Raw genomic sequence first — 8,819 nt, forward strand, 5'->3', positions numbered from 1 at the left:
GGCTGTGCTCCCTGGCTAGCTCACGGGAAGCAAGACCAAACGATACCTCCGTCTCCTCCTTGTTTGAACTCGCCACAATATATTAAGTAATCCAAAGTATTCAGAATACGTTACTGTCATTGAGTAACGTAACGGAATAGGTTACAGAATACATTTTGGGGCATGTATTCTGTAATGGAATACATTTTAAAAGTAACCTTCCCAACACTGACTATATGTTTACACTGCGCCATGCAAAAGCATCTCAGTGACTCTTTTTCCATTTCTTATTTTAGTAAAAGGTTAAACTATGTCAACCATGCACGGCGTCTGGCTGATGGGGATTGGACGGGGGCAGACAGTGATGGGGAGGAAGATATGGAGAAACAGGAGGAGGGAGAACGAGCACAAGATGGCAACACAGAAGAGGAGGAGATGGAGATCGAGAGAAGGAAGCTGCCAAAACATTATGCAAACCAGGTCAGTGTTTGATGCATGGACTTTGCTGTGTGAAGTTTTGTTGTATTCCTGTCTTTTCCAGCAGAGGGCGCTTGAGTCCTAAAGTTACAACTCCGGTCTGGAGAATAGAGCAGGCAGATCCCAACAAACAAAGCATGGAACAAAGAGTTTGTTTGTGTGGGAAAGTTTTTGTTTCTGAGTCTGAAAGAAAAGTGTCTTTTTTGGTGTACTAACTTCTGAATACTAAAGCTAGCTAAAATGTGGCATGACAGTCTGTTATAAAGTGGGGCTCCTGGTCACCAAACATGAAACTCTGTAATAACTCACACTGTTGTGTTCATTGTCATTGTCATTCTTGTAGGCTTAAATAAAGTTTTGATGAAGGTGACATGTCCCTTTTCCTCCTCAGCTCATGCTATCAGAGTGGCTAGTGGATATACCATCAGAGCTGGACACTGATTGGCTGATGGTGGTCTCTCCTGTGGGCAAAAGATCTCTGATTGTTGCCTCTAAGGTAGGAGCTGTTCCTCTTTTCTTTGCCTCCATGTTGATGCCTGTTTCTGAATTTCAGAATCTAGCGAGTAACTTTAAAGTCATCTCTTTAAACATTCCTTTTTTGTAGTCACTATTCACAGCGATGACTGAAACAGAAGGCTTACTGATTTCTGAAGTTTTGAATCATCAGATTGTCATCTTGCAGTCCTGATCAAAAGTCGTATCAGTCTTTGAAAAACAGCAGTCAGTATTTCCTGCAGTTTGAGTGCAGTGCTAAAGTGAGTGTGTTTGGAGAGGATTGTTGTACTTTGCATTTGCAGTTGCTTTTTATTTCAACGCTGCCTTCGTGGTATTGCAGAGGACGATGTGGATTGTGTCTGTGTTTGAAATGAGCCACCTTGTCAGAGGTACGCTGCCCAATATCTTAATAACGTGGCAAACAGTTTGAGAGAATTTTCCTCGAGCTGCGATAAAAAGTCACAGTCAATAGATTAGAATCAGTAGATTAAATTAGAAAGATGACTGTGTGCTCCAGAAATGATTAAAAAAAGCAACACGGAGGTTTTTAATGTGTCATGCTTATACCACTTTTCTCCATTTAGAAAGTGAAAAAATAAAGCGAAGAATTTGGTTTAAAAGCTAAAAAAAAAAAACCTACAAAATAATCAGATGGGATCTTCTTGAGCGTTTTTTGGTGGTTTTCCTCTTTAAACTTGCGGCAGCGTGCTGATTTTGAGCTCAAGTAGGTCATCGGCACAGGTCATCCATCCATCATCACCAAATTTCCAAGTTGAGCTGACTGTGTTGTGTTTGCATTGCCATTCATTTAACTTGCCAACTAGGGATGGGAATCGAGAACCAATTCTTGTAGAACCCTTTCCCAGTAGTCCAATTCCTTGGAATTGTTTGTCTGCATATCGATCCTGCTTATCAGTTCTTGCACTCACAGCTGATTTCAGTTCATGTGTCAGAGGGAAATAGCAACGCAGTCCATGGCATGGATATAGACATATTATTTTTATTGCACAAAAGGACAAGATAAAGGTGCAAACTGCACCAAGGATAGAAACAGCTGCATTATGCTGCTTACACAACTTCGGTTCTTTGCAAGCATCTGCACAGACAGCATGCTAACGCTAAGCTAGCCAAGAACCCAGAGTGAAAGCTGAGCGAATGCCGACCCCAGCAGCCAGACCCTGAACTACAACAGGTAACGAGCAGATGAGCAGTCAGGCTGCAGCCTCTCTTGCTACCTGTTCCCATTTCTAAAGCAAAGTCACTGTAGCGATGTCTTTTTTCTTCATCTTCGCTCTGTGTGGTCAGCTTTGTATTGTGCTAAGAGAAAGATCTTAGAGATGTGTCCTCATTAGGGATTTGTGTTGGTGTGTGTGGTTGTAGCCTCAGGTTTATATTGTTAAATAATGATCATGAAACGGTGTTTCAGCTATTTTACAGAGTAGCATGAAAGTAATGCAACCTGCAGTATAATAAATTAGTTTTTCCTGGGAGTAGTTAAATGATGTACTGGACTACTTTTAAGAAAGGCGTTCTGTGTTATATGTTTAATGATGACTTTTTTGAGCAATGACTCCAACACTGATCACACCAAAGAGGGGAAATATCTTTAACAAACATGCACAAACATTTGACCCACAGTATGCAATTAATTTGCATGAATGTAATTTTTTTATGCTGCTTACCGATGGTAGGGACTGCCAGAACCGAGCCAATGAGAAGCGATAAGAGAATTGGAATCACTGAGTTGTTATCAAGTCCAATCCTTATTGCCAAAAACAAAAAAGCAGGGCGAGTTTGAAAGCGGGAGCTTCAGAGGTGCAGAGGAGATAAAATACCTGATATTCATTATTAATATCCAAAGTTTTTCTTTCTGTCCCTTCTTTCTTCCCTTGTGTTCTTTTGCTGCTGTGCATATAATCCTGGCTGTACCAAGGCTGTAAAAAATTGGAGAAGGAGAGCAGAAGTCATAAACAATATTAGTGTGGTATATATTGGCATCACCAATATACATTAAAACTATTGCTCAATAAGTTTAGAAAACTTGGTAACTGAACTTTAAAATGTGCCTTTTTAACCCTAAAAAGGAGCAGTGAGAAGAGCAGGTTGCAGGTTCACCGGTGGATGCCTTTTTACACCTCCTTTCTTCCTTTAGATAAGTCTTGTTGACGACCAGCATGATTTAGTCAGAGCTCAAATAAATAGTGAGTTTGAGCTTTAAAGAGGGACCAGGAGTGCACTGCTGTACCAACGAAGGATTTTAAAACAAAAGAAAAAAATCAGGAGTGTGATTACAGCACACTAAGTGTTTCATCTTTATTATTTTGTTTTGCAAAGATCATCTGAAATAAGATGCAGTTCATTAACCAGCAGTGAGGAAAAGTATGTCGAATAGAAGGTGTTCCGAGAATGAACCGTGCTGTGACAGAACTCCAAATTGACGAGTAAAATTGGAGTCGAGTTGCGTGGAGGCAGGGGGAGCGGTGATCCTCAGGACGACTTCTGTTGATTCATGAGAAACGAGAAAGTCAGAAACCCAACCGCAGACAAACCCTTTAAGATCTTATATCCTCTGTAGAAATTTCAATATCGTCACCAAGACATCAATTTAGGGAAGTGAAAGCAGCTATCGTAGCCTCTTGTGAAAAAGTGCACTTGAGGGTTTTTTTTTTCCTCAGCTGTTTATGTGATTTAGCCTTAAATATGCAATTTACCTGATGATGTTGATGTTCATGAGTAATGGCAAGGCTGTCAAATGCTTGGATGAGATTCCTTGAAATTGTAGTCATGTCAAGGAAACTGAACTGCACCCATTTTCCCTCTTACTGCACCCAGAAGCTGGTGTTGTACTAGTGTTACTGAAACCACACACCCTCTGATGCAACCATGGAGGAAATCATAATGACTGTGCATCTACAGTCATCTGGTTCCTTGTTCATTATATCACGGCTCGAGCTCGCTGTCAATGAATTCCCTGAATCAGCACCAAAAACAAACAAAAAAAAAGGTTACGAGATTAAGATGAAGATGTTTTCCATGTCCTGAGGAAGAGTGAATGAGACTAAGTATTCACGCTTGATTAAGACTGTGGTCCTCATACTGTTGGTGAAACTGTGCTGTGAAAACTGAGCTCCTTCTCTATATGATTACCTCTCTGTGCGTTAAATGACTGATTACAAATACATTACAATTAAAAACTGACAACATGAGTCATAAAAGTTCTTGCTCCACTTATGTGAAGAGCTTTGCCTCATTTATTGCACAGAGGCGAGCAGTTAATTTGATCATAGGCATTTTGCAAGGAAATGCAATATTGTGACACATTTAGTGATGATACACTCGCTGCTTTTTTACGTCACCTTGCTACTTCCGCCAGACCTGCCTTTACGCTGTAGTTATAAAGGGTCAACTGTGGTGTCTCAAACAATGCTCAAATGCCACAAATATCCCCCACACTATTACACCACCATCAGCAGCCTGAGCCCTTGATACAAGGCAGGATGGATCTGTGCTTTCGTGCTTACACCATCGACTGAATGTGACAGCACAAATTGAGATTCATCACACTTCTTCTGCTGCTGTAGCCCTTCTGCTTCAAGGCTCAGCGTCATGCTGACCGGAAGAGATGCTCTTCTGCATATTTTGGTTGTAGTGAGTCATAATTTGAGCTATTGTTCCCTTCCAGTCAGATTGAAGCAGTGTAGCTGTGCTCAGTGTAAACCTAATAAAGTGGCCAGTGAATGTAAATTATCTCCTATGATTAGATTTCAATGAGCTGACCTTACATGCGGAGCTCTAAATGCACTGCACTTGTCTGATAGCTGCCTTTGATGTATGGAGAAAATAAGGACAACCATGAGGGGAAAATACATTCTAGTTATTTTTCTCCCTTTTAACAGTTGAACATAAACATTGTTAAAGCCGTTTCTAACTCCTGCTCTTTAATGCTCACATTGACAGAATTGTGGAGACATGTAAATGAAATGATAACACTGGTTTCTTCCCTCCTGTATTGTTTCTGGTTTTCTTCTAAAGGGTTCCACTGCAGCGTACACCAAAAGTGGCTATTGTGTGAACCGTTTCCCCTCCCTGCTGCCTGGTGGGAACAGACACAACTCTGCTATGGGAAAAGGTAGGTGGGCCCGACTGTGTATTTAGATCTCTATAATGGGCCACTTAGGCATTTTAACAACACGAGGAAGTGATCGGCAAACAGCGGGTTCTCCCATTCACCTGTGAGTTCATTTCATTTCAGCCACATCGAAACAGCTTCCAGGCGCTTTTTTTATGTGATAATCACAAAGCTTTTTCACATCCTTTTCAACTCCACCTATATTAGTGGGACAATCGGTACAGCTCACTACATGGGATTAGGCAAGTAGTTGACAGGCTGGAGTTTTGTGTATGAAGTACAAGTGCAGATGATTTCCATTTGATTAGACGATGTTATCATTTAAGAAAAGAAAACTATGGAATGTGAGTTTCAGATATTTCCGTTAGTTTAGGCAGCACTGCATTTCTTGTGAAGAGATTTTTACTCAGATTAAAACTACCAAAGCGGAAATTACTGAGAAAACCTGATTTCAAGTGGGCATTTACAGAAAAGAGACAAGTTTAAAAACCTGACAAAGCAGTAACAAAGAGCCAGAGCAAACAGTTCAAAGGAGAAAACCACTGCTGACCAAAACATCTTTGTGATTCCCCCAAGACCTTTGGGAAAACATTCAGTGGGCTGACAGAATGAAAGTTGAAGGTTTGAGTCCTGTTACATCTGGTGTAAAACTAACACTGGATTTCATAAAGAGAACATCAGACCAACACTCAAACATGGTGGTGGTAGTGTGATCTTCTGGGGCTGCTTTGCTGCTTCAGGACCTGAACAACTTGCTGTAGTTAGTGGAGTCTAAAAAATCGTTGGATTATGCAGCTGTACAATGATCCATACACCAGCAAGTCCACCTCTGACTGGCTGAATAACAAACTAAATGAAAGTTTTGGAGTGGCCTAGACAAAGTCTGGAATGGATTTGGCATGACTTTACAGACCATTCATGCTTATGAACCCCCAATGTGACTGAATGAAAACAATTTTGGTGAGACAAAATTATTATTATGAGTTATTGCAAACAGTTGGCTGCAGTTGTTGCACAAGCTGTTAGGATTAGGAGGTAATTACTGGGTCACAGATGGTCAGGTAGGTTGGATAACTTAAATCCCTTAATAAATGAAATCATTATTTAAAAGCTGCATTTTGTATTTATTCAGGTTATCTTTATCTGATATTATATTTAGTTTGATGATCTGAAGCATGTAAGTCTGTCAAATATGCAAAATAATCAACAAGAAATCAAGAAAAGAGTAACTACTTTTTCACAGCAGTGAATATCTGATCCTTGGTAATATGAAGTTATACCTTCTTATTTGATTTTATTCATTGAGAATGAAGTTGTAATAAGAGTTTAAAGCTTCTTTTTGTAATGTGCTGCATGCAGACTACACAATCTTGGACTGCATTTACAGCGAGGTGGACAGAACTTACTACATTCTGGACGTCATGTGCTGGAGAGGCCACCCGGTCTACGACTGCCCAGTAAGATTGTCTTCTAATCTTGCAGCAATCCAGGAATGCTTGTCTAATTGCATAAGTAGCAGAGTCTGGGACACAGATGTGCCTTATGTTGGGGGGGTTGTGTTGCCATGTTGTCCAGTTCATTGGCTCAGAAGGTGAAAAGCAGTTTTTTGTTTTCACTGCTTGATTTCTCGTCAACAGACCGAGTTCCGTTTCTTTTGGCTCCAGTCCAAAGTCCAGGAGACCGACAGCCTATCAGAGATCACCAAACGCAACCCTGTGTGTACCAGCAACACAAATCAAAGCCTTTTTCCTTGTGCCTCCATTTTTTTAAAGTCCAAGTTTATTGTTTGTTAATTGGGACACTGCAACGTGTTTACACAGTCACACATTGTCTGCATTGTGTTTGTTGTGCCTCGCTCATTATTTCCACATATGGTTTTAATAAAATCCCAAACTTAAACGTGGAACTCCTCAGGCCAAGGAGAAAAAAGAAAATCAGTCCCCCAGTTTTTTGTATTAAATGCGCCCTAAAGTGACACATCTTTAAGGTTATGGATGTTTGTGGAGGCCTGAGAGAGCTTGAGTTCAAGGTCCATCTATTCATTCTTAAGTGTTTGTGTGGAACTGCCAAATCTGCTAAATCAGGTTCAGTGCTTACTGAGTAGATTCGTCACTGGAAGGCAAATTCTCACATGTGACAAGAGGGCAAATTGTGTTTTGAGCTAGCAGTGTGGTTCTCTGATTTTTGTTTGGTCCCACAGTTCCGGTTTGTGGGGCTCCAGAGCACAGACTGCACAGCAGAATCAATAAAGGCAGCCCTGGCAGCAGAGTACAGCTTCAGTGTAAGAGCAGACTGTGAATTATTTATCTCCAGTTATTCTTTAAATGCAAACAGTGTTTCATGTTTGCCTTAATTCTGGTTTTCCGGTTGCAGGTGGATGGTCTCCTCTTCTACCATCGGCAGACCCACTACACCCCTGGCAGCACCCCTCTGGTCGGCTGGCTTCGCCCTTACATGGTCACTGACATCCTGGGTATAGAAGTTCCTGCAGGACCTCTCACCAAGAAGCCAGAATATGCCAGCCATCAGCTACAGCAGATCCTGGAACATAAGAAAACATCAAGTGAAGTCCGCCCGGTCAACAGAAGCGGAGGTTATGAGTTAGAGTACCTGTCCACTCCAAACCAGGGCAGTGAGGACACTCTGAACTCTTTGAAACAGACACCAATACGAGAAGCATATATGGAGATCTGAGTGGGAGGCTTAACGAGATGCAAATTCTAAATGGTGGTGAAAGCCCATATATGGTTCTTTAGAATTTCTTCTGAATGGTTCTGCAGATCTGACCAATTGCAAAGCTTGAAAAGACTTTCCTCACACAGTATTTCACCTCATGCATATTCCTAACATCATACGTCTGCAGCTGCAGTTAGAATAGAATGAGAAACGTGTTGGCATAAATGGCCAAAGTGCAGCACAGTGAAGGTTGTGATCTACCCTTTTTTTCACTTGAGCAGGGTCTTGCAAAAGAAGCATCTCATCATTACTGTTGTCAGTTTATGCAGGTTTATTGCAGAAATTTTTTGGAGCAGTTCGCTCATTAGCTGAGCAAACGCTACAGAGTCTGCAGAATGAACACTCAGCAATTTGGAAGGCGCGGTAATGCTGACTGGTCACATCCTGTTAGTTAGTGCTTATCAGCAACAGGGACATGGGTTTTTACGATGTAATGTTGAATTTGAAATTGCTTAGGAAATGTTTTAAACTGTGTGTATTCTAAATAAATGGTTTTTTATTGGCCTTTGCTTTGTTACCACAGACTGCTGGATTTTTGCAGTTTTGTTAAAAGACTAAATCAGTTTGATTTGAGACATTTTGTCAAAATATTAGTGCAAGTTAAACATGACATATTTCATTGTAATATAAGTCCTTCACTGAAAAGCTGGCATCATTGATAACCTTAAAAAATATACATACATGTTAATGTGGATACATAAAATGTGTTGTGTTTAAAAGCCCTAGGTAGACAGTTCAGACTTGATTGCTCTGTCAGTATAGGTGTTGAGTAGGTGATGTTTCAGTGTATGACTCGTAATAATGAGAGAGCACTCAATAGCAGCATTCATGAGCATCTCCTGTGAGCTGAGCCACATTTGGCTTACTGAGCCATTTGCATAACCGTGAAGAGGAGGGTGGAAACTGTCAACAGGAAAAGACGTGAAAGTGTCTGTTGGGGTTATGTTTCAACAACCTGTGCCAGCACATCCTCTGAGCAGGCACGCCACAGACGATTGCCTGA

The 8,819-nt window shown here is 41.0% G+C and overlaps 1 protein-coding gene across 1 annotated transcript in view; it reads left to right on the forward strand.

Annotated features, from left to right (window-relative positions):
* Positions 1-8,333, forward strand: part of snupn (snurportin 1) — a 12,446-nt gene extending 4,113 nt beyond the window's left edge. Inside the window, exons 3-9 of the mRNA XM_005731418.2 lie at positions 276-459; positions 848-952; positions 4,984-5,080; positions 6,440-6,537; positions 6,718-6,795; positions 7,281-7,361; positions 7,454-8,333. Of these exons, the coding sequence (XP_005731475.1) occupies positions 276-459; positions 848-952; positions 4,984-5,080; positions 6,440-6,537; positions 6,718-6,795; positions 7,281-7,361; positions 7,454-7,774 (964 nt within the window). The 3' untranslated portion in view covers positions 7,775-8,333. The remainder of the gene's footprint in view (positions 1-275; positions 460-847; positions 953-4,983; positions 5,081-6,439; positions 6,538-6,717; positions 6,796-7,280; positions 7,362-7,453) is intronic.
* Positions 8,334-8,819: the final 486 nt, after the last annotated feature.

Source organism: Pundamilia nyererei, unplaced genomic scaffold, assembly GCF_000239375.1.
Source record: "Pundamilia nyererei isolate P.nyererei 1_Seehausen unplaced genomic scaffold, PunNye1.0 scaffold00043, whole genome shotgun sequence".
NCBI lineage: Eukaryota > Metazoa > Chordata > Actinopteri > Cichliformes > Cichlidae > Pundamilia > Pundamilia nyererei.